Source organism: Chiloscyllium punctatum, chromosome 5 (genome assembly GCF_047496795.1).
Source record: "Chiloscyllium punctatum isolate Juve2018m chromosome 5, sChiPun1.3, whole genome shotgun sequence".
Taxonomy (NCBI): Eukaryota; Metazoa; Chordata; class Chondrichthyes; order Orectolobiformes; family Hemiscylliidae; genus Chiloscyllium; species Chiloscyllium punctatum.
Window position 1 is genome coordinate 114,144,632 of NC_092743.1, and position 26,204 is coordinate 114,170,835.

At 38.3% G+C, this 26,204-nt stretch overlaps 1 protein-coding gene across 4 annotated transcripts in view; it reads right to left on the bottom strand.

The window, feature by feature from the left end:
• The window catches only part of pdcd6ip (programmed cell death 6 interacting protein), a 102,125-nt gene that overhangs the window by 42,655 nt on the left and 33,266 nt on the right, over positions 1–26,204 (bottom strand). For 2 of the 4 annotated variants that reach the window (XM_072571106.1, XM_072571103.1), the window contains exons 4-9: positions 21,900–22,027; positions 15,820–15,973; positions 12,655–12,755; positions 5,579–5,695; positions 2,596–2,818; positions 914–1,037 (exon numbers count right to left, since the gene is read on the bottom strand). In XM_072571106.1, coding sequence (XP_072427207.1) covers positions 914–1,037; positions 2,596–2,818; positions 5,579–5,695; positions 12,655–12,755; positions 15,820–15,973; positions 21,900–22,027 — 847 coding nt within the window. Of the gene's footprint in view, positions 1–913; positions 1,038–2,595; positions 2,819–5,578; positions 5,711–12,654; positions 12,756–15,819; positions 15,974–21,899; positions 22,028–26,204 lie in introns of all 4 variants that reach the window. The other 2 variants (XM_072571105.1, XM_072571107.1) reach the window with 1 other exon arrangement.

The following is a 26,204-nucleotide window of genomic DNA, read 5'->3' on the forward strand; positions in this document are numbered from 1 at the left end:
TTCAGATAAATAGCAAGATCAACTTGGAATATTAAGCCTAAATTGCATGTTGCTGAAAAAGATACAGTTTGTTGAAGCTTTTTTGTTTTGCACCTATAGGGACCTGCTAAACTGTTAAATCATACTTTACACAAATATATCGCAGTAATAAAACAGAATGCAGAGTGACAGTTGACTGCTAGCTTTGCTTAACTTTTACATCAGGCAGGTTGGCTATAAATCAGTCAAGACATTGCCCTTAAAAATGAACTGTGTTAAGAATGGCTGTCACCTATTTTGTGGAACTGAATCAGGTGCTCTACGTACACATATTTTTCTCTGCTTGCAAAGTCTACCAGATGTAGTTTCCAGTACACTCAAGTTTGCCATATTGCAAGCTGGGAACTGAATCATTTTGTTCATTTTTGTTCATTTTTCAAATTTGGTCAATCAACGAAAGCTCAGACTTCAGACTGATGTTCCACCATGGCAACAAATCAAAATCCACACTTGGCAACGAGTCGGCACCAGCCAGAATATAAATGTTGTCTTCCCTTAACTCTGGTATTTAGCATCATGCAGCACGGAAATAGACCCTTCGGTGCAACTTGTCTGCGCCGACCAGATCTTACAAATTGTCCTGATGAGCGTGTGATGAAATGCTTTGACTAAACGTGCCCTCTCAACAATACTTAAGCTCTAAAGCCAAAAGATTATGTAAGCACAAATAGAGATTTTTATTTAGGTACAATATTGCTGCTTGTTTTCCTATAAACAAGTTCATAATGAAGTCCAAATCAACAATGCCATCATACAGAACTTGCTAAAGAACAGCTCATGCTCTTTCCTGACTAACAAAGCAAACTCCAAAATTATCTGTACATAGTGCCAAGTAGAGGTGTCAACTATTAGTCATTTCGAGCCACTTACTTACCCATTGGCTAGATTTGTAGATTCTCTCATTTGTGCGATTAGTCTATTCACTAAGTCAGCCCTTCGCTGATTGTACATGCTCAGAGAGTGCTGCACTGCCAAAGGAACCATCTTCACAAAGAGATCTAAATACGTAAGTAAATATACAAGAAAGTTTTAGGAATTTAGCCATACTAACTCTGAATTGAGAAATATTACAATGTGATTATCCCCCACCTCCAAGTTACACATTATTTTGATGAAAGAAAACATAATCATTACTAAAATTGGAGTCAATGGTCAAGTGAACATAATTTAGAAACTTGGAATCAATTTCACTATTATACATAGATGTAACAACTGTTGTACAAAAGTGTGATCCTAAATTACTTAAAACAGCAACCCCTAGCTCTGTGTTCCACAAGAGGAAACATTTTGCCATATCCACCTCATCGAGACCATTTAAACTCTAACACACTTTAATCAAGTCACTCTCTATTCTAAACTCAAATGAAATAAGTCAGAACCAAATCTCATAAGGCAATCTGCTCAATCAATCTAATAAATCTCCTCCGAAACCACCTCCAAAGCATTTACATTACTCTTTAATTAAGGAGACCAAAACTGCACTATTCAGGATGTGGTCTCACCAATGCCATGTATAACTGAAAACTAACATCCTTGCTTTCATGTTCAACTCCTCTTGTAATAAAGGAAAGCTTCCCATTAGCCTTCTTGATGATGCGCTGTAACTACATACTAACATTTTTGACTCATGCACTACGACACTTCTGCTATTTTATTCTTCCACCAAAATGAACAATCTCTAGTTAAAAATGGATGATAGATGGCTCTCTCATTAGAATTTACCTTTCTAAAAGGAATTCACATTCTGAAATATCCCTTTGAAATGATTGTCACTGATCCGATCAATCTGTTCCTTATCCTAGTATACCAGTTCACTTAATCTAGCTCAGTTGTCCTGCCCACTAGTTCTCTTCATTCAAGTTTAAAATATCTGACTTAGACCCAGTCTGCTCTCTTTCAAAGTGGATGCAAAATTCAATCATATGGTGGTCCCTGCTATCTAAGGGCTCCTGAAAAGGCTGTTAATTCATTCGGTCAGATTACCTAACACCAAACTCTAATATAACCTGTATTATGGTCAGTTCCAAAACGTGCTGCTCTAACTCTAAACTCTTCATCCCGGTTACTCATGCCGATCTCATTTTTCCAGTTTATTTAGTCACCCATGATTATTGCCATTACTGTACCACATTGCTTCTTGTATACTTTGTCCTGCTTTGTAATTATTGTTAGGGGCTCCGAATACCAATCGTGCTCATGAATGGTCTCCCCTACAACTTTTCATCCCCACCCAAACCAATTCTCTACCCTAATCACCTGAACCAAGGTCATCTGTAACTATTATACAAATGCTATCCTTGATTAAGTGCTACTCTTCAACCTTTACCTAGCTTCCTATTCTTTCTCAACGTCAAATGTACCTCTCCATATGAATTGAGCAGTGTCTTCAAAAGGCTAGTACGGGGATTTTTTTCACTTGCTCTTTTTGATTTCCCTTCACTTATTCTAAGCAAAGCCTCTCAAAACATCAATAGTACTGCAGTTATCAAATATGAATCTGCAACAAAATAGGTTTCAAGTGCACACTTTTGAAGGATTCTCTTACTGTGAACTTACCAGTGAATTTCTGACTCATGGGGACACTGACAGGAGTAGGCTTCACCAACGTGGCTTTTCCGACAGGGTCCAAGTCTTTCACATCTGGAACACGGTCATGGTAAATGAAGTCATTGTCCTTTTTTGCTGCAGTTAATGCACGAGCAATTTTGTCTGACAGGTCCTTCACGTTGATATACTCATCATACCGAGAGCCAACCGTCTTCACTAAGTCAGATGCGTGCTGAGTTACAGAAATAGAAAAAGTATGAGCTCATTTTTCTTGAGTAGCTAAAATTACAAGTTTTTATTTTAAACTATGGTTATAGACTATGGCTACAGGTTGTATCCTGAATTCAAAAGAAAGAAAAAGTGAGATAAGAGACCATAGCAGTCTGACATTGTTATTGTTCAGTGTCATTAAATCTAGTTTTAGAAGTCAAGTATGGCAAAAGCTCAATTATGCACAACTGCAAACTCCACAAAGTCACCCAATGCTGAAATTACACCAAGGTCTATGTCGCTGTGAGGCAGCAGTGCTCACCACTGTTGCCTTCAGTTTTTTAATAAATTTGTATTTGTCTAATAGTGCAATCACACATGATAGAATAACAGAATCCTTATAGAATCAAGTCCGCACCAACCCTCCAACAAGCAACCCATCCAGATGCATCTCCTCAGCCCTTCAATTACCATAGCTAGTCCACATAACCTGCATATCCCTGGATACAAGGGAGCAATTCGTAAAGCCAATCCACCTATTTCATGACTGTTTGCCAATTCTGCCTTCACACTGAACCACTTAAGTCGAGGAAACTGTACTTTGAGTTGCCATAGCAACTTCTTTCCATTCACCAGATGGTTAGCCTGGTCAGATCGTGGAAAAGGTGCTTCGAGAATTTGAATGAGACACTCAGTGAAAGTGAACTGAACTTCATGGTACAAGTTTTTCACAAACCTCAGTGTTCTCCTGACAGCATACTCGTGCTTCAAAAATGAGATTCAATTTAGGTTGGGGAGTGAAGCAAGATGGAGTTGGCAGAACCTCTGGCCACAATATTTAGCCTTCCTTGGATTTACTAAGAATGCCAGAGTTCTGAAAATGGCCAATGCAGAAGGCAAAAACTGTAAACCTGGTAATAGGAGGCCAAATCAGGATAATACTGTGGTTGGAAACTACCAGAGACTATTGTCCATAGAAGAATCTGCACATGGAGAACACAGGTTAATAAGAAAAAGCCAGCACAAATTTATTAGATTAGATTACTTACAGTGTGGAAACAGGCCCTTCAGCCCAACAAGTCCACAACGACCCTCCGAAGAGCAACCCACCCAGACCCATTCCCCTACATGTACCCCTTCATCTAACACTACGGGCAATTTAGCATGGCCAATTTACCTAACCTGTACATCATTTGGACTGTGGGAGGAAACCGGAGCACCTGAAGGCAACCCACGCAGACACAGGGAGAATGTGCAAACTCCACACAGACAGTTGCCTGAGGTGGGAATTGAACCCGGGTCCCTGGTGCTGTGAGGCAGCAGTGATAACCACTGTGCCAAAACCGATGAATCTGGTTAAATTATTTGATAAAGCAATAGAGAGGATTAATGAAGGTGGTGCGGAATGCAGCAATTTGGATTTCCAAAAGGAAAATGCCACATAGTATATCTATTCGCAAAATAAAAGGTGTCTGATGTTAAAAGGACTACGTAAATTGAAGTACATAATTGAGTGAAAAGAAGGAAAAGTGAGTAGTTGATGATATTTTCTTGACTAAAGACACGTATATTGGGGGTCCCCCAAAAACTTAGCAAGAGTAATTAAGAAAGACTTCAGAAAATGTCAAACGGCAGATGCAATTTATTGCACAAACTATCTATTTCTCTTGTAAAGAGTAATCCAAATATTATAAGGGGAATGCAAGCTATGTCCAAAGATTTCCTTGTGGAATCTGGAAGATCACTCCTCTCCTGATAAATAAGGAAAACATTTTGAAGTAAAATTAGACAAGTTCAAAGAAGGCACTGAAGACAACAGGAGATAAATTAAGAAATATTCAAGAATTAGGGGAATGTTGGTATGGTTTGTGGGTAAGGACAGAGAAAGGTGAGGCAATGAATGGATTATCTCAATCTAATTGTCAAAAATGGCCACAAGTTCTTTGCATTTGTCAAACAGCATAAAAAGATAGTTGGCAATGGATAAAAGATCTCAGTGGTTAGATTTGGATCACAATGGGCTTTAATTTGTTAATGAACTCTAACAATTATGACTCCTGAGGTCTTCAGCCCTTGGACTTAAACTAACAAAGCCATTCCATATAGCATGAGTACAGTCAGGGAAAGGAAGTATGTTGTTGAACACAATGGCAAAAGCAGGATGTCACTGAGCAGAAACAGATACAAAAATAGCACAGAGGAGAGGGGCAAAGAGTGGACTGTATTAAAAAGTATTATTGCAAGTGAATAGCAAGACAGGTCTCCCACCACTCAACCCTACGTCAGAAACAGAAGGAAACTGAGCAAAACTTCTTATACATCGCTTTTTCTGCGATGCCGATGAAGGGAACAGAAAGGTCATATGAGATGGCATGGTTAAGAGGGTCATAATTTATAGAGAGCTTTGTTTAATTATAAAGACCAAAAAAAAATCACTGTCGTAAACTTGGAAATGTATCTTTTATTCGACAAGAAACACAAACTCAAATGGTAAACTTTTCTTAACAGGGTTACAGGAGGTTCTGCACTGCAGAGGGGAGTTAACTTCAAACACTGCTGAGAGATAATGGTTATTAGGCTTTATGTAAAATGTTCTTGGTGAAAATCATTGCAAATATACGTTCCAGCTGACCAAACCCATTTCATATTGGATCCTATGGAATAATGGTAAACTGTACCTCTCACTATTATAATGGTGCTTTGCAGGGATATTGAAAAATTACTTTTTTAAAAATGGAAAAAGTACTGAACAATACATTTAAGGTATATGTACAAGACTTACCTGTAATCTGGAAATTTCCTCACCAAACTTCTTCTGTTGTTTAGCAAGAACAGATTGATGATATTCTGCACTGGCCTGCATCATGCAATGTTTTGCAGCAAGAACAGGTAGCACCTCCTGGAAATAAAAATACTGACCAGGGGAGAAGTCCAACCACAAACAACCACAGACAACAAGGGAAGAAGGAAAGAGAAGGAGAAAGAGGAAATTAGAATCACATTAATGGTTTTTAGAAAGTCCGATAGATTAAATCATTTGAAATGTAAGTTGGGCAATCAAGTGACTATGAATGGCTTGAATTTTGACAAAATAAAACAATTGTATCCTTTAAAAATGAACTATTTACTAAAAGCACTCTTGTTAATATTCTGGCAACAAATGAGTCACGTACCAAAAGCGAAAGCTCAATCCCCAATTATTGAACGTAATTTTCAAAATATTACTTAATGCTCGAGCTAACTTGTCCAATCATTTATTAGACATTAGGCAAGTACCTGTTGTGAAAATGCAGACAATCATGTCGTCAGATGTGAACTGGAGGTTAGTTATCATTTTCTCAATTAGTAATAGGAAAGACATAAAAAAGGGATCTAAACGGGAAATAGATAACGCAGGAGCTGAGTTAAGGTCTCTATGTTATAGAATTAGATGGTGAGACTCAACTGCTGAACAAAACTTTGGCGATATTTTGAACATTTTATATTTGACCCATTTGCTTTCAGAATTTAAATTCAACAATTTGCTTGCATGCAACTTACAAGCACTACAATTCACCCCCATCTGAATACTGAATACTAAATCCAAGCCAGTACATGCCACTAGTAGTGGAAATTTTTCCAAGTCAACCAAGTTCCTCAGTTATGGTTACAGTATGTTGCTGCCAATCATTTGGGGCAATAGACATCATCTGGTCAGCTTACCAATTTACCATTTTTTTCTGAACCACAATACCACCTCACTTGAGCAGGCAACTTTAACAAATAAGCAGTGAAATAAATGCATTTGAGATATATTTAGCCATTGTTTCACCCTATTCAATAGTGTACATAACCAACATATTTTAATATCACAAGTTGAACTATCACCTGTGGAATACCTCAAAAGAGCTAAAGCTGACATAATTTCAGAATCAGGAAAAGTAGACCATTTGATTCCTTGAGCATGGTCTGGCATTAAATAACATAATAGCTGACTGGATTGCAGATTTAAACTTCTTTCTCTTCTCCGCCAAATTAGGTGGTGTTCTGTGGTATATACAAATGCCTACTACAAACTGGGCTCAAGGTACTCAAACACATTTAACATTGGATTGTTAAAGCCAGAGACAGCCAATTGATTTCAGCAAGATTAATGTGTAATCCTTTGAGTCAAGAGACTCTGAAATTCATTGTACCTGCCAAGTATTCAACAGCAATTAAAGTGTCGTGGTTCTTCAACTCCAGTGTTGCTATACCAGCATTTAGAGCCAGGAATCACATTCGGATATACCATCTGGAGAAATCTACCCTACCATCTCGACAAGATGAACTCTTCCTTCAGATAAATGCTTTCTGACCCGACCAATGTGAACATGATAATTGCATATACTGGCTATCTTTTATGGAAATAGAAATCTGTATAATTTTATATCATATTTAACTGTCAAACCAATAAAAGGTTTGACTTGCCAGAGGATAAACATGTCTCTGCTGCAGTGTTCAGTTAATTCAAACCAGTTCCTGCAATTTGACAATGCTAACTAGAAACAAATCAGTCCCTACCTGTGGATTTGCTTTGAATTAGTGCTCAAAATGCATTAAATATTTAATTGCCTATTTGAGGTACAAATTTCCATTTAATGTTTAACTTTTAACATTATTGAAAATTGCAAGTAAATTGCTCAAGCACAGTAAAAGAAAATTCTGTTGGTGTACTGAAATTCAGAAAAGAGAAAATCTAGCCCAGACAGCATTCTGTAATAACTGAGAACATATGGAGTTGTTTTGTAGATACTACAATAGGCTGCAGTGTCCACACTACATTAGAGAGGAAGGTAGGGAGAGGACAGAGTGAACACCTCATTCAAAGGATCATAAAGATGAGTCTGGTCAGGGAGTTGGTTAGTCTGTAAGATAAATAGTAATGGGAAGGTTAAGAGACCAAAAGGTGGCAGAGATGCAAAATAGCCAATAGTTTAAAATCTTACAAGAACAAGGCAGAACACAACAATATATAGTCACACACATTAAATAAGTGAAAAATCTCATTGGTTTCATTCATTTTGACAAAAAAAAATCATCTTAAAAGTCAAGTTTCAATGACAATTACAAGTAACTTTGTCATCACATTCACTGATAAACTAATACACATCCACATTTACATTAACTGTAATTCTATTGTTTTGATGTTATAATTGTTTTAGTTACATTAGTGCATAAGCACAGAAGCTCTTCTTTACTATACAAGGATTGTCCAAAACTGAAAATGAATAGCTAGTGACTGAACAAACATGATTACTTGAACACTGTTTTTAGTTTAAAAATCTATTATCAACTTAATTCTTGAATGAGTTGATGATCAAAAAAATCACAAGGAATGAATTAATAATTATTGCTTACAAAATCAAAATGAAGGTTCTTATGGCACAGTGCTAGTGTCCCTACCTCCAGGATAGAATCATAGAATCCATGTAGATAGAGGTTTTTTGGCCCATCAAGAATGCACTAACCTTATGAAGAGCACCCCATTCAGAAAGCCCCCACCTAATCCCCTGTAACCCTGCATTTACCATGGCCAAACCATCTACCCTGCACATATCGTTCGACTGTGGCAGGAAACCAGAGCACCTGGCAGAAACCCATGCAGACATGGTGAGAACATGCCAACTCCACACAGACAATCACCCAAGCGTGGAACCGAACCCACGTTCCTGGCAGTGAGCCAGCAGTGCTGACTAAAGACTGGGTTCAAGGCCCACCTACTTCAGATGTGTCTCATAATACACCTGAAGAGGTTGATTAAAAGTATCAATGAAATCACAAGGAACACTTAAATTCAACTTGAGGATTAAAAAATATATTCACAAAAATGCAAGCTCTACTATGTTTCAACAACTAAGCATTGATTAATGATTACAGATTCAAGCATGCAAATTTGACAAATTCAAATTTATAAAAACAGTGCAGCTATGAAATGTAAAGAAAAATGAAATACCAAAAAATCTGCTTTTGAAGAAAATATTATGAAGCAACAAACAACTTTTTAATGAATCAAATCTCATTCTTCTTGTAAAATATAAATTACAGACATAGAGTCAGAGATGTACAGCATGGAAACAGACCCTTCAGTCCAACCCATCCATGCCGACCAGATATCCCAATCCAATCTAATCCCACCTGCCAGCAACCGACCCACATCCCTCCAAACCCTTCCTATGCATAAACCCAACCAGATGCCTTTTAAATGTTGCATTGTACCAGCCTCCACCACTTCTTCTGGCAGCTCACTCCATACACATACCACCCTTTGTGTGAAAAGGTTGCCCCTTAGGTCTCTTTTATATCTTTCTACTCTCACCCTAAACCTATGCCCTCCAGTTCTGGACTCCCTGACCCCAGGGAAAAGACTTGGCCCACTTATCCTATCCATGCCCCTCAATTTTGTTAACGTCTATAAGGTCACCCCTCAGTCTCCGATGATCCAGGGAAAAAAGCCCCAGCTTGTTCAGCCTCTCCCTATAGCTCAAATCCTCCAACCCTGGCAACATCCTTTTAAATCTTTTCTGAACTCTTTCAAGTTTCACAATTCTGCCTTCTATATCCTAACACGTGTAAAACAAATACTCAAGACTTGCTGGGCAAGAGGAGGAAAATGTGATTACAATTTAGATGATCTGTTGAAAACAGTAACCCTTCAAGGACAACACAAAGTGCAGGTTTTAATACAAGCTGCTCCTTCAGTTGCTATGTCAAAGTTTTTGTGCCAGCTTAACTATTTAGCACTCCACGCACAGAGCTTCATCCATTGTGTCAACCCACAATTTTTCATATATTAAAATGGACGAAAAATTGAACACAATGTGAGCGGTGTGTACTGACATCTGCGTCCCAGATGCACTTACTCATAGGCTTCGCACCAAAATTGCTAAATTGAAGAATTTACTCCATTGGCGATATAAGAAACTGAACATAAAGTAATCTCAGCACATAAAACTTCAGTTAAAGACTTAGCGAAAGTCCTTAACTGAATTAAAAGGAAATCACTTTTCAATGAATTACATTAAGATGAAAAATATATAAAATACAATTATGCAATATCCATTTTACAGAAGCCTTGTGAGCTCCATTAAAAATTTATTAAATATAAACATGCTGAGCACTTCAACTAACAACTATCTTTTATGAACTTAAGTTTAAACTGCTCCCTGTTTGCAGTTTTATCTAACCAATTTATAATCCCTTCCTTTGACGATATATTATCCTCAAGTCCCTAATTAGCCTTTGTCGTGCCACCTTTTATGCCAGTACCAGAATAAAAACAATTGGTGCAGTTCCTCCATGCGCTCTAAGTGCTTGCCAATGCCTGACTATTGTCATCCCTTTATGATAAATCGATCAATATTACTTCATTAGCTCATGCCTCATACCATCACAGTTTCTTTTATTTATAGATTCAGGACCCTAGTCTCAGAATCAACTATACCACTTCCCATATATTGGAAGAATTCACCATATTATGATGATCACTCAACCCCAAGGATCCTTGCACATCTAGACTGCCAATTACATAATACCTAGTTTAGAATGACCTGCTCTCTTGTTGGGTCATCAACATATCAATCTAGAAAACTATCCAAAATAAAAAAAAAATATCATATATTAATATTCAATTTGTTTTGACATTTATTTTATGGGATGCTTAAATCAGCAATTCCTAACACTTTATTCATCAGCTTTTCTTATTGGGAGAAAGTAAGGACTGCAGATGCTGGATAGCAGAGTCAAAAAAAGTGTGGTGCTGGAAAAGTACAGCTGGTCAGGTAGCATCTGAGAAGCAGGAAAAGTCTACGTTTCAAAACAGATTCCTGACGAAGAGCTTATGCTCAAAACATTGACTCTCCTGCTCCTTGGATGCTGCCTACCCAGCTTTCCTTATTGGTAAGCATTGTAAGTCCATCAGAATGGAACAGTCATTAGACGGTCCATGATTTATAACTAAATGGCTTCTGCAACCTTACATAGTTCATATAAATGCAACTTAAACATATTGGTAACGACATCGGTTGGGATTATAACAATACCACCATACGGGAAGCAGGCCATAGAACCTGTAGCCTACTTTGCCATGCTGACCTTTAACCTTAAATCTAGTTTCCTTCCCAATCCGCATGCCCTTCAATTCTCTTTGAATCACAAAACTGATTGATGATTGAGCACCCAGTGAATTCCAAAGATTCACGATCCTAAGTGAGGATATTTCTTCTCATCTCATTCCTGAAGAACCATCTGAGTACCTTGAGATGATTCCCCAGCCAAGGCAATCAAACGTTTGGCATCCACCATGTCAAGTGCTCTCAATCTTACATGTTCCAGTGAGACCATCATTCTTATGTCACAGGATAAAGGCCCTTTTGCCTGAATAACAGTCACTTTTATTCATATTTACTCTACTTTTGACCTGTAACCTAATGAATTTTAAAACCTTGAAACTATATACAGTGGTTTTAATATAATAAAACGGGAACAGTATGAAACAAAATTATTTTCTGAGTGACCATTCCATGACAGAATACTAGGTTAAGATAGCCAAAAGCTTAGGCAAAGATGTAAGTTTTAATAGTCTTCTAAGAAAGAGCAGAGCGCTTAGGGAAGGGAATTTTTAGGAGCTGGATACCCAGTCAGTTGATCATGTAACCACCATGGTACGGTCAATCAAAGATGCAAGAAAGACCTGTGACAGAAGTATGGATTGTGAGGTATTGTGGGATTGCAAAAGATTAAGTAATCTGGTGAAGCCAATGAGGAATTTGAATATCAGCGTATGAAATTTAAAACAACAAAAAAAAATCAAGGAATTGCTTAAATCTGCGTTAGTTTGGACAGAGGCAGTCAGTAGTAGAGTTTTAGAAGAGAAGAGGACAGAACCTGAAAAAGAATGGTTAATCCTTTCAGTTAACAGGAGGCAGGACGGGAATTTATTTTACCGGGAACAAGGTCAAAAGAGCTGGTCAAAAGAGTAAACAGCTGGATGAGATGAGCACAGTGGTGATTTCAGGAGAGATGGCAGAGAAACATGAGAAAGATACAAATTTGGGCTACAGTAGAAGAGTGCCTCAGAGCACATTTGGCTCGGTGGGTTTAGGTAAAGGAGGTAAGTTGCAGAGGCATCTACATAATTACTTTGTAAAGAAATGCATTGAAGCAAAGGCATTTGCATTGTATTTCATCTGCAAGAATCGCTGTAATTATATCAACTGACCCTACAGCAATAGCTAGTTTGGCGTAGGAAAGATCATATTTTATTGCTTGATGAAAATAAATAGATACTCAAAGTTAGTACTAAGTTAACTTGCTAACTATGTCACATGAAATGGAATAATTGAGAGTAGCAAGGTTGGTTTGTTAACTTTGTATTAAGCGGTATGTAATCATGCCACCTAATTTTACACAAGACTGTTACTGATCATTCGCATTGCATTGGATTTACCTAACATTTTCCAAGAAATTTTCTCTCTTCCATCTCCCTCCATTAAAAAAAAGTGATCATCATACTTGATTAGAACATGCAAAAGCAAATCTTAGCAATTTAAAGTATATTTTGAAACAGATTTGATGCGAGAAACTTTTCATTGTAAAAATAAGATTTCAGAGATTTAAAATGCATTTATGGCTTTATATTTTAAATGTACTGCTAAACTGCATATAACGGAGTAACAAAACTATGGAATTTGGGAAAAATAAATTTATGGCATAAACCTTTAAAATCAGCTTTATTTATGCACACAAAACCTTGGTAACTCTTACCACTAGCTTGAACTGTACTCTTATCTATTTAATTAATAATGAGATGTCACCACTGTCTATACAGTTTGAATTTACCTTGGGCAAATTTTCCTTAAACTGGCACTGTTTGAAGGCATCTCCATAGTAATCAGCAGCTTGATTGGCAAGTTTAGCGATAATTGCATCTTTCATTTTATCTGCAAGACAGAATTGTTAATAGTAATTTAAGCACAGGTCTTTACTTCAAAAGGTCATGATCAAGCATAGTCTTTATGCATCCCAATATAATCTAAATGGGTCCTGCTAAGTGCCCTTTAAAAAAAAGTCACACTAAATACTACCATTCATGAAAGATGTTTTCCTGGAAAATGTCATTTTTATAAGTGGTAAAAAATGACTGAATGCACATACTGTAAATCAATGAACGCATAAAAGCAACATGAGATGCAAGCACAGTGCATACGATTACTCTTGGGACAACTGTTGGTGAGCAAACAGAGCTGCACTGTGAGAAAACGTACAAAGTAATGTGCAAATCAGCAATTTCATGAAGGGCCAACCATGAACAGCTGGACTTTACTGTGATTATATTTGAAAAATTTAAAAAAGCTAGAATGAGACGTTGTAGCAGCACGTACATTAAATGGTTCATTGAAAGTTAAATTATAATTAGTGTAATTAGATAAAACACATCATTCTCATGCGACAAGATCGGCTACTATAGTAGCTTGAAATCTCCAAATCCTGCTACGTTGGCCCCTTTAAGTCCAGACAACTTATTATGCATGCATGTGTTCTTTACTTTGCTCTAAAGGAAGTTTTATTAAACTCCTGCCTCACAGGTGGCTAAATTTTAAATTAGAATACCAGGAGGTTCAATTGGTACTAGCAATAATTTTCAATGCCTCTCTGGCGACAACAGATGTGCCAGAGAACTGGAAGATAGCAAACATGGAATCCACATGATAGAAGGTTTGTGATTGCAGAGGCCAGACTGGAGAGAGATTTAATTTTGAAGACAGATTGGATAGACTTGGGCTGCTTTCCTCAGAACAGAGGAGATTGAGAGGGGACATGATTCAGATGTATAAAATGATGAGGGGCATAGACATGGTAGACAGGAAGAAATTTCTCCCCTTGGTAGGAGGATCATCCATCAACAGCATAAATTTAAGTTCGGGACAGGTAGTTTTGAGCATATATGAAGAAAAGACCTTTTCCACCCAGAAGATGGTGTAAATCTGGATTTTGTTGTCTGAGGGCAATAGAAGCAGAAACTCTGATAACATTTAAGAATTTAGATGCACATTTATGATGCCAAGACATACAAACTTCATGGGTTAAGTGATGGAGAATGAAATGAGAATAGTCGGGTGGTTGTCTTTGACTGGTGGAGATTTGATGAGCTAAAGGACTTTTGTCTGTGCTGTTGACTTTGAGGACTTCGTCCCTTAAGCCCATATTATGTTTCTGTGCAGCTCATGAGAAAGAGGTGTTTTTTTTTGGTGAAATTGATCCAATTTGCACAGGAGATTATGTTTCCTCATCAACTCCAAAACAATTTCATCAGCCCACTGAAAGAATACTATTAATAATAAGTCAAGTAATGCAGTGAAGAGTGGGTTTTCAAACAGGAGTCACACCAGACTAAATATTACTGCATTCTCTTTTATAATATCAGAGTGGGCTTCAAAAAGATGCACATCTGCTTATATTGCATAGCCCATAAATGTAATCTACATGTGAAGAATTTAGATCAAAATTCCTCTGGGTACTGAACATTTAGGTTGAAACTTATAGACATGCAAGATGGCAAGCTGCATACTAATGTTAATCCAGACAGACAATGATAAACTCAGACCAGCTAATATTCTCATCTTCCCATGACAGCTCAGAATTATTTAGAACTCTGCGAGCATATACTACTGACAATTTAGCAGGCACAAAACTAACAGAAAATGCCAACAGAATTCTTTTCCAATTTGAATAATAGCACAATTTAGTTCCCATCATCTTATTAATTGCTTGTTTTAGATTCCTTTTCAGTTTGAAGCAATATTCAGTTGGAGGTGTACATAATGTATGTTTCTGTCGAGTCACAGTTTTCACTGAGTAGATCATTACAAATCAAGTGCGTAGATGGTTTAGGAGGTAGTTTAGGACTCTAGCTCACAAGCTTGATAAGGGGGAAAATGAGCAATCACCATGAAGCTGACCCAGACTGGAAAGCTGTTCCCATATTTAGGAGCTCTAATTCAATGTAGAGTGCTGAACAGGTTTTATGAAAACAACCCATCTGGTTTACCAATGTCCTTTAGGAAAGGCAATTTGCTGTCCTTACCTTTTCTGGTCTGGTCTGTAATGAGTCTGGAGTCATATGCAATGTGGTTAAGGTTTAAGTGCTCTCTGAGCAATCAGCAGTCGCTAATAAACATTAACATCCCATGACTGAATAAAACAGATGTTTATCAGCCAATTCTTCTTGCACCTCCAGCCTTCCACCTTGCTTCCCTAGTGCAATCCTTCTTGTCTCTATTTTCTATAAAGTATCAGATTGACTCCTTTAATTATTACTTGGTTCCTTCTCAGCTCCAAATTTGTTCTGTATATTTTTAACTTCTGTAGATCCTCAATACTTTTAAGTCCTACTTCAGATCTCACACAATCTTCAAACCTGACAAGTTCATTATTGCTTAACTTTGCCACTTTTGTCAATTTAACACTGGTTGCTCCAATGCCATCTTCTTAATAAATGCCAGTGGCTCACAAGCTTAAAATACATACCCCTCAGACATCTTCTTCATGAATTTAATGCATCCTACTTCTATAATCTCTCAAGCTCCAAGTTCTGGATACCTCTTCACTGTCCAAACCTGGCTAGCTGCCAACCCTTCATTAGCATGTCCAATTCCACTCTATGATGGGATTCTCAACATTCTGCAACTGACATCATAAAACGCACCCTGCTAATTCTTGCTTTGGAGGGGGGGGTGCAAGGGCAATATTGCCATTCGATCCAAAAAAGAATTCTATAAATGATTTTATATTTAAATCTTCCAAATTATACTTCAGGGAGAAGAGCATTACTTGGGAAATGACTACAATTGTTACGTGCACCATTTTAATTTGCATAGCTGAAAATATGCTGAGAGCAAAATGATAATCAGTTTTGTTTAATTTTAACCTTGCACGTGTATATTATACAAGAATTAAATTCATTAACAAGTACAAACAGTACAAAATTCAGGTAGTCATATTTACCAGCTGCTGCTTTAAGGAAAAATACCTCCTGTGCTTGAGCCAACATGATCAGACTGAGGGTCCCAACTGTATCTGGAGAGGTATCCATTGTGAGCTCTCGATTCATTGTTGTTAGTGCAGTATCCTTGATGTGCTGGAAAACTCCACTGGCAAGCTATTTCAAAGAAGAAGAAAAAAACAACTATTTCATCCCATCTGTCCACAGGATCAAACTTGGATCAGGTTAAGATTACTTCAATTTCATAAAGTTCCAAGATCCTGACTCATTACTTATAAGTACAGCTTTTGGTCATAAAATCTTAAATTACAGTTGAAAATAATCAAGAGACATATTCCTTGCACACAAAAAAAGTGGAAATCTGGAATTTCTCTCCCCAAAAAGCTGCACATACTCAGACAAAGTTTTTAAGATTGAGAGTGATAGATTGCTATGCAAGTTATTAAAAGATACGCAGTAATGACGGGCAAACTGAATGAAGTTCGAGATCAGCATTGATCTAAGTGAATGATACAGCAGGCTAGAGATACAAAATAGTCATCTTCGCTTCCTATAGGTATTACATCAGCACTCATTTTCAGTCCAATTTAATACAATACAAATTCACTAACCTGCAAGAAAGAAAATGCAGTTTTGCAAGTTTAAAATATCAATACACCTTTTAACTATTAAGCTACTTACAAGTAATATGGGGGGGGGGGCGTTAGTGGGAAGAAAATCAACTTTGGGATTTTTCAGCCTTATGCCCATTTTTGCATGATCACCTCAGATAGAAACTGGATAACATGATGAAAACAGTCAAGCAAAAGAGAATCAAGAACAAAACTGAAGGGAAGACAATGGAAAATAAGGACAGATGGCTAGAGTAACCAGAGAGAAACAATTAACTATGTAACACTAATAGAAAAAGTTTTATGCACGAGTAACATTAGCAGGAATAAACATTAAAAATCTGATTTTAAGTGCAGTTAGCATTGACAATGATTTTTACCCACCAAATTTACACTTTGAGCACCAGAGGGCAGCAACAGCACCATTTTAGCCTCTTCATTTTTGAGAAATGGAAAACTACTGCAGTTATCAAAATACTTCCTAGTAACTACTACAAGTGCTATTTTTGAAATAGCTTCACTTAAATCTAGAAACACCATAATATGGTAAAGCAGAAAGGAATTATATCAAGGCGAGGCAGAAAGGGAATTTGTGACACATAATCTACATATTTAGCCCCTTATTTCAGTTTATCATCAAAATCAAAATTTCAAGATGCTAATTTCTACTCACAGATGGATAAAGTTGAAAAACAAAAGCAAATCTGAAAGCCAAATGTGTCCGTCTTTACTCCTCATTTCTCTACCAACTACCATCTTGGCCAGAAAATGACTTGAAGAGTTTTTTTGACAAGAGTCAAGAATTTCCTTGACAACAACATTCATGTGCGTAGACATTAGTATAGGATATGGAGTCCACTGGCACCACAATTAAATTACCAATCCTTACGTTTGAACTCGTAACTTCCGGTCGTCAGTATTGATTAACAAATAGAAAGCAGCAGCAACCCAAAAAATTGCTTGCTCCTTAACAGCTGTGGGTCAGTGACGCCAAGTTAGAAATCTGACCACAGTCACTAACTTGTCAAAGACCAAGAATCAAATTGATGCACTGTTCATTGCATGACTTAGGAGAACAGCAAGAGATGCCTTTCTCTAGAGTCATTATGGCCCTCTGGAAAAATAAAGAGTTGTTATCCTCAAAAACACAGTGGGGATTTGCAGCATCAACATTCCGTAAGCATGAAGATGCAAGGATTGTTTTGAGATGTTTCCTACAAGTTGATGACTATGTCCTTTCTGTGGACACTCTACAACAGCATGCCTAACTGGACCTAGAAGCAAGAAATGGAGACACATGTATCAATGTTCACTTCAGCAACAGCTGATAACAAAGTAGCATGTTATTTTGATTTTAACACTGATGATCAGAATTACTATTAATTGGTAACTGAATATATCTTACATGGATTTCAGGACTTGGTATTTTTTACTCCCGCCATATCCGCCATTTTTGCTGTTTTGAATCCTGACGATCTTCATAAATGTCACTATGCTGTTAATTCCCAATATTTTCTCTTAATATTTTTATGATATGTTCAAGTTCTTTCCAAAGACAGAATACAAATTCATAACAGATGAATGAAAATTAAAAGAAAGAAACCTTGCCCATGAGTGCTTTGTGCAAAGTTACAATTAATATAAAGAAATGTACACCATGGAAATTTTAATTTACTGGATCAGAGCATTAAAAAGCATATCATGTTTTGCAAAAGAGCAATGCCTAAGTTTTAAATTATGACTCCTAGTTTTAGATTTACCCTACAAGGAGGAACATCTACTCAGCATTCTTCCTGTCAAGTCAGAACTTTCCGTATTTCAATAAGATTGACTCTCATTCTTCTAAGCTTCACTTTGCAATCAACACCAGCATTACATCTGCCTTGCCAATAATTTGTTTTATCTGGATGTTAACTTTTCGCAATTTATTTTGGATAAAAAAGGTTCTTTTTTGGGGTGGCAGCCACAAGTGGTGTCCCACAGGGTTCAGTGTCAAGGCCGCAGCAGTAACTTTATATATTAATGTTCTGGATGAAGGGACTAGGAGCATTCTGGCAAAGTCTGCCGATGATACGAAGTTAGGTGGACAGGCAGGTAGTACTGAGGAGGTGGGGAGGCTGCAGAAAGATTTAGACAGTTTAGGAGTGTGGTCCAGGAAATTGTTGATGAAATTCAACGTGAGCAAACACGAGGTCTTGCACATACAGGCATGGAGTATTTTCTAAACGGCGAGAAAATTCATAAAGCCGAAGTACAAAGAGTTCTGGGAGTGCTAGTCCAGGATTCTCTAAAGGTTGACTTGCAGGTTGAGTCCATGATTAAGAAAGCAAATGTAATGCTGTCATTTATCTCAGTCGGGTTGGAATATAAAAGGTAGCAATGTGCTTCTAAGACTTTATAGTTAGGCCTCATTTGGAATACTGTGTCCAATTTTGGGCCCCACACCTCAGAAAGGACACAATGGCACTGAAGCGTGTCCAGCGGAGATTCACATGGGTGATCCCTGGAATGAGAGACCTAACGTACGATGAATGGCTGAGGATCCTGGGATTGTATTCATTAGAGTTTACAAGGTTGAGGGGAGATAGAAACTTACAAGGTAACGCATGGCTTAGAAAGGGTGGACGCTGGGAATTTGTTTCTGTTAGGCAGGAACACCAGGACCAGTGGACACAGCCTTAGAATTAGAGTTTCTTCAGCCAGAGTGTGGTGGGTGTGTGGAATTCATTGCCACGGAGCACAGTGAAGGCCGGGATGTTAAATGTCTTCAAGGCAGAGATTGATAAATTCTTGATCTCATGATGAATTAAGGGCAATTGGGCAAGCATGGGCAAGTGGAGTTGAAATGCCCATCAGCCCTGATTAAATAGCAGAGTGGATTCAATAGGCGAATGGCCTTACTTCTACTCCTATGTCTTATGGTCTTATATACCATGATACCCAGATTTTTCTGTACCATCAAGTTCTGTCCAATCTCACCATTTAAATAGTATGTCCATTCTTTAATGTTCCTGCCAAATGTGAATAAGTTCATCTAAATGATGACAGAAAACAAACAAGTCGAATACATGCTCCTGACCTGCTGAGTACTTCTAGTCCTTAGTTTTTATTTCAAATTTTCGTTAGCCATGTTCCTTTGCTATTTTGGAGAAAAATATAAGATATTTTCAAGTAGGTTTGTCATGCACAAATGCACAACGCATTGCTAATAAGGTTGCAATGTTTCAGTTGGAAGATGCCACACGGGATTATAACACCATACCTGGTTCAAACAAGTGAAGGATTTGAAACTTTCCGACAAAAAAAAGAGTTCAGGAAAAAGCTTTTAAAAAGTTTAAAATGTGAGGTAGTGACAACATTGACCAACTATACTTCCCAGGAAAAGCCTGTGTTTGAGGATTCAAAGATTGAAGTAATTTAGGTAGACTAATGGAAAAAAAAGGAATTATATCCTGCAGGCCAATAAGAAATGGAAAAGATGTAGAGAAGCAAATCTGCAAGCAAAATTCAGAAAGATGCAAAACTAAAGAACATCTAGAATGGGAGCTTCAATTACCCGAATAGAGACAAGGAAAATAACAGTGTGAAATGGGAATTCCAAAAAGATGCACAAGAAAACTTTCTTGATCAGCACATTTCCACTCTAACAAGCAAGGTCATTGACCTGAAATGATAATTCTATTTTTCTCTGCACAGCTGCTGCCTAGTTTGGTGAATTTTTCTAACATTTTCTGTTTTAATTTCAGATATCCAGCACTAGAAGAATTTTGTTTTGTGGAAAAGGAATAAAGCAGCTCTAGCATAACTTTTAGAAATGACTAATCACAATACTAGGCTGAAAGGTAAGGTAATTGGCAAAACAGCCAGAGATTAAGTGATTTTTTGAAGGCAGCAAATCATGTTTGGATGCAATGCTATTAGAGATGTTAGCTGCAAAGTTCACTTTTGTTTGCTGTAAACCAAAGAAAGTGTCTGCAACATTTAAAACGAGTTTGAGTATAGATAATGCTGCCGTTTGGAGCAGTAAACAAGATATTCAGACGAATCCACAGCACATGTGCATATGTAGGGCAATTCCACCCAGAAGCAGTCTTTTGACCAGCTTTTCAATTGGGACCAAGTTGTTTTAGGCTCAGGAGAGTTCAACACATAATCTTTTGATTTATTTCTGGGCAAAAAGCTATAGCCTTGAGTGTAGTCCGTGCAGCAGAAACATCCAGCCTGCATAGAAAAATAATCCATCTCTTCCTCTCCATTTGGAGAAGTTTCTTAACAGATCCCTAATGTCTCACATTTCTTCATCACCATTCCCCTCAATTGCTCTCTGCAATTCCCCTGCTGAAAGGGAAAAACAAACAAACAATCACTGATAGGGTAAATTCTCACCCAGTGAAAGACAGAGTGTCAGTGTATCCGCAGATTCATGTCATCAGCGGAGATTCAGAAGGAATATAAAAAAAACAAGAATATGGTTCAAATTGGTGGACTTGAACAGAGTTTCCCATATTTTTCTTTCGTCCACCCGTGATATTTGCATCTTTCTTTCTGTGCCTGTATAAGTGAATGGGATTTTTTAAAAAAGGGGTAAAATTTCAGTTGAACAGCTATAGATTAGCAATTCATCTGGTCTATTTTTTGCTATTAGTTAAAAACTGTTTGATACAACGTATAGTTTATTTTTTAGTTGAAGCAAAATACTGGTTTACATTCGTGACTTTAATTAGATGTTTGGATAAACTGGGCAATTCAGTGGTTTAATCAAATTCTTATATTTGTGACAACTTGGGGAACAGTGGGGCTTGGTTTACAGCATCCTATTCCCATGAACTGTGACAGTGGCAAGGAAACAAATTCAACTTTTGAAGGGAAATTGAATAACCATACAATAAGAGAAAACTGCAAGTCTAAGTGGGGCAAACTGGATAGCACTTCCAAAGGCATGATGGCTTAAAATGACAACTCTTGTCCTGCAAGATTGTTTATGATTTCACGCATCCACAAACATTGAAAACACTGGAGGAACACAGCAAACCTGGCAGCATCTGTGGAAAGGAAAACGGATAATGTTTCAACTCCACTATGGCTCTTCTTTAGAGCAAAGGAAGTCATTTGGGGACTTGAAAGACGAATGTTGTTCCCCTCTCCAAAGATGCTACCAGACGGCTGACTTTTTCCAGCATCCTGCATTTGTTCCGCGATTCTAAGATTACACTCACCCAAGTCCAGGTATTTAAGTTAAGGGAACCCCAAAAAGCGTAACCAGGTGACAGTAAAAGGTACAAAGGCAGTTATAAAAAGTTGCTGGAGATCAGAGGCAGAGTCAGAGTGTGGTGCTGGTAAATCACAGCTGGTCAGGCAGCATCCAAGGAGCAGGAGAGTCGATGTTTCGAGCATAAGGTATTCATCCTTGGATAAGACAGTATGGCTAGGAACAAAAAAGTTATAAAGAGCCTGCAATGACATCTGCATACCTGGTAATACTTAGCTGCTGCTTTCAACCCTTCATCATTTTCAAGATTCTGTTCTGATGCAATTTGGCTGGCAAGAGCTCCAATGTTGAACAAAATACAGGTCTTTTCAAATCCCAAACTCGCAAAGGCTGCAATCAAATACAAGAAATAAGAAAAGTACAGTAGTTACAATTGCTTAAACTAGAATAGTTTTTGGATATTATAGATTCCAATTGGGAATTTTACTAATGTAATTTTTAAAGATTAAATGGGAATATCGCTCTGGACATTAATATTATATTAAAGAACATTCTAGAAGTGGGTGGGGACAACAGTCAGGCAAGGATGGGAATGACGCTCCACTCCAATTAGACAGTCATTTGCTACCATTCCCCTACTATTATCAGATTAAACTATCATTCAATCTCTTCCATTCAGAAATGCTTTCGAGCCATCCGCCAAAGCTATGAGGCATCACACCTACATTGTCTTGGGGAAATCACTGAGTCAGGAAATCATCTGCATAACGATTCCCCAGGATTAGGTCTTTAGCATTTTCTCAGAGGATGATCTCATCCTGCCATTGCACCTGGGGTAACATGTGACTGAGTGACTCAGGGTTGTCTTGTGTGGCATGTGACTGTGGGGGAGTAGCCAGAGCATCTGTAAGCATTGCCAACTGACCTGTATGAAGGGAATGTGTTTTCTTTGTTCAGTGTCTCACTTTGACTCGACTTCACATGCCTGCGAAGAGGGTCAAATAGAGTCACCTAGCTTGTACAAGCTTTAATAAACTTTAACTGTCTGGAAAGGTTGGTGCGTGCGAATAGCATCTCATGTGAGAAACCTCGGGAAAAGAACCTAACACAAGGAACTAATTTGTGTTTTATCTGTCAAATTGTTTTGCCCTAAATACAATGTTGTTAATGTCCCTGTTCAGTTAAGATTCAGTATCAGTAATGCACCAACTCAATGGTGACACAAAGATTTCAGTAAAGCACAACATATTCATAATAAATATATGGGGATGAATTTTAACTTCAATGGTCACAAGAATTTGTGCCAAATTTGCTTAACATACCAGATTTGCATCTCCCTTCACTTTTGAAGTTTTTTCCCCCAAATACAAATCAACTAGTTGGGGAAGGTGGCTGTGTAGTGGTAATTCAGAACTCCAGGCTAACATTCTAGGGAATCGACATTTCAGGCATAAGTCCTTCTTCTGAAGGAGGGCTTATGTCCAAAATGTCGATTCTCTTGCTCCTTGGATGCTGCCTGACCTGCTGCACTTTTCCAGCAACACATTTTTCAGCTCTGATCTCCAGCATCTGCAGTCCTCACTTTCTCCTAACATTCGAGGGACATAGGTTTGAATTCCATCATAGCAACTAGTGAAATTTGATTCAATAATCTGAATTTTAAAAGCCTGATCAAATAGTAATAACGTAACCATTGTCAATTGTTATAAAAATCCACTTAGTTTACTGATATCTTTTTAGGGAAGGAAATCTGCTACCCTTGCCCACAGCAGTGTGTTTGATTCTTAAATGCCTTCTGAAATGCCATAGGAAGGCATTCAGTACAAAGGCAAAAGAAAATGCCAGCCCTGCCAGCCATGTCCACATGCCATACAAATAAAAAGAAAAATTATTTTGATAATAGCTAACCTTTAGCTTGAAAATGCAAGAGTGATTAGCTTTCTGGAGAAAGACCTGCTTTATGCCCATGATATTTAACGCCTTTGAGACACAATCATAATTGGCTGTTCTTAAAGTCAGTGAATAAATTCTCGACTGCACCCTATCTCCATAACAGAATAGTTTTTGTCAATCATTCAGTAAAGGTATGAAAAAAATATTTCCCACATGGTGCATTATCTCCAATTGTTGCCCACACAAAAGGTCTCACAGATAGTTGTGTTTCTTTCCTTTGTCAAGAGGTCTTACTTCTTCATAAAGGAGCAGAAAATGGAATTTTTTTTTGATGAAACATGAAATAAAGCTTTATCGTTTTAGATTAAAAATCACAACACCAGGTTATAGTCCAACAGATTTAACTGGAAGCACTAGCTTTCGGAGCGCCGCTCCATCAGGTGGATGTGGAGGACACAATTTTAAGACACAGAGGTTATAGCAAAAGTTTACAGTGTGACGTAACTGAAATTATACATTGAAAAATACCTTGATTATTTGTTGAGTTTTTCATCTGTTCGAATACCATGATAGTTTCACTTCTTTCATGTGTAAATCACAAAAGTTACATTATCAGATTAAATGTAACAATTGGTGTTAGCCCTGTGTTCTCTGTCTGTGCCATAATGTTTAGACTGGTTGTAATCTAAAAGGTGAGTTAACAGAGTCTTACGTGAACTCATGCAGTTTTGAGCAAAGTACAATGCAACTCTGCAAGTATATATTCACCCCACAAACATATGTATACATGTGCATGTGGGTTTGCGTGCACGCGTGTGTATCTGGGGTGAGGGGTTGTGCGCGTGTAGGAGCACACGCGCGCGCAAGTGTGCGTGCAATGCAATGGTGGTCACCTGTAGTGTAACATGAACCCAAAGTCCTGGTTGAGGCTTTCCCTATGGGTATGGAACTTAGCTATTGGCCTCTGCTCGGCCACTTTTCCCTGCTGCCTGTCTCCAAGTCTGCCTTGGAGGATGGTCACCCGAAGGTCCGAGGTCGAATGTCCTGGACTGCTGAAGTGTTCCCCAACTGGGAGGGAACACTCCTGTCTGTTGATTATTGTGCGGTACTCATGCATCTGTTGCCATAGCCTTTGCTCAGTCTCCCAAATGTACCATGCCTCAGGATATCCTTGCCTGCAACGTATAAGATAAACAACGTTGGCTGAGTCACATGAGTACCTGCCACGTACATGGTGGGAGGTATCCCCACGTGTAATGGTGGTATGCATGTCCACACTGACACGTCTTGCAGCGCCTACCATGACAGGGTTGTATGGAGTTGTCCTGAAAGCCGAGCAGCTTGCTACAAACAATGATCTGTTGGAGATTTGGCGGTTGTTAAAGGCAAGCAGTGGAGGTGTGGAGAAGGTCTTGGCGAGGTCCTCCTCCTCATTGATAATGTGCTGCAGGACGCGAACAACATGGCATAGTTTTTCAGCTCCTGGGAAGTACTCGACAACGAAGGGTACCCTGTCGGTTGCAGCACGTGTCTGTCTCCTGAGGAGGTCATGAGAGTTTGTAGCTGTGGCACGTCAGAACTGGCAGTCCATGAATTGAGCATTGTACCCTGTCCTTATGAGGGCATCCCTGAGTACTTCCAGGTGCCAGTCCTCCTCATCGGAACAGATCCAATGTATGCGTTGGGCTTGTCCATTGGGGCTGGCTGTTTTAATGTTCTGGGTGGAAGCTGGAGACATGCAACATTGTGAGGTTGTCTGTGGATTTGCAGCAGAGTGTGGTGCTGAGATGCCCATCCTTGATGGAGAGGCGTGTGTCCAAGAATGAGACAGATAGTCAAGAGTAGTCCATGGTGAGTTTGATGGTGGGATGAAACTTGTGTAGTTTTATCAGTGACTCCTTGCCATGGGTCCAGAAGAAGAACATGTTGTCAATGTACCTGGTGTATAATGCTGGTTGGAGGTCCTGCGTCGAGAAGAAGTTCTTGTTCGAACCTGTGCATGAAAATTGGCATATTGTGGTGCAAATTTGGTCCCCATGGCTGTTCAATGTCTGGTTGTCAAAGGTGAAGACATTGTGATCGAGGATAAAGCGGATGAGTTGTAGGACGGTGTTTGGAGATTGGCAGTTGTTGGTGTTGAGTACTGAGGCTGTTGCCACGATGCTGTCATTGTGGGGGATGCTGGTGTGGAGTGCTGAAATGTCATCACACTGTAAACTTTTGCTATAAATTATGTGTCTTACAAGAAGAGGGTTACCTCAGATTACAACAGGATCTGGACCAGATGGGCCAATGGGCTGAGAAGTGGCAGATGGAGTTATCCTAGGAATAGTTAATGCAATGTCAAAAAAGGTACAAAAGAAAGTGAAAGGAAATAAAGATAGAATTCAGGAAGAGATAAAGCAAAATAAACAAAATTCAACATTTTAAATTCTACACAAGTCACGAAAATCTGACAAAAACAGACTCCACAACTTGTCAAAGCATATTTTCAGTGCTGGAGATATTAGTTACAAGTCAAAATGCTTATGGTTTATTTATAAAGAAGCAAAACACTGCATAACCTGGTAATCCAATGACAGAACAGAAATTATGGGAAATAAACAGGTGTGAAGGCATGGGAGGAGAAAGTAAGTGTGAACAGTTCAGAACTGGATAAAATCGGATCTATAAC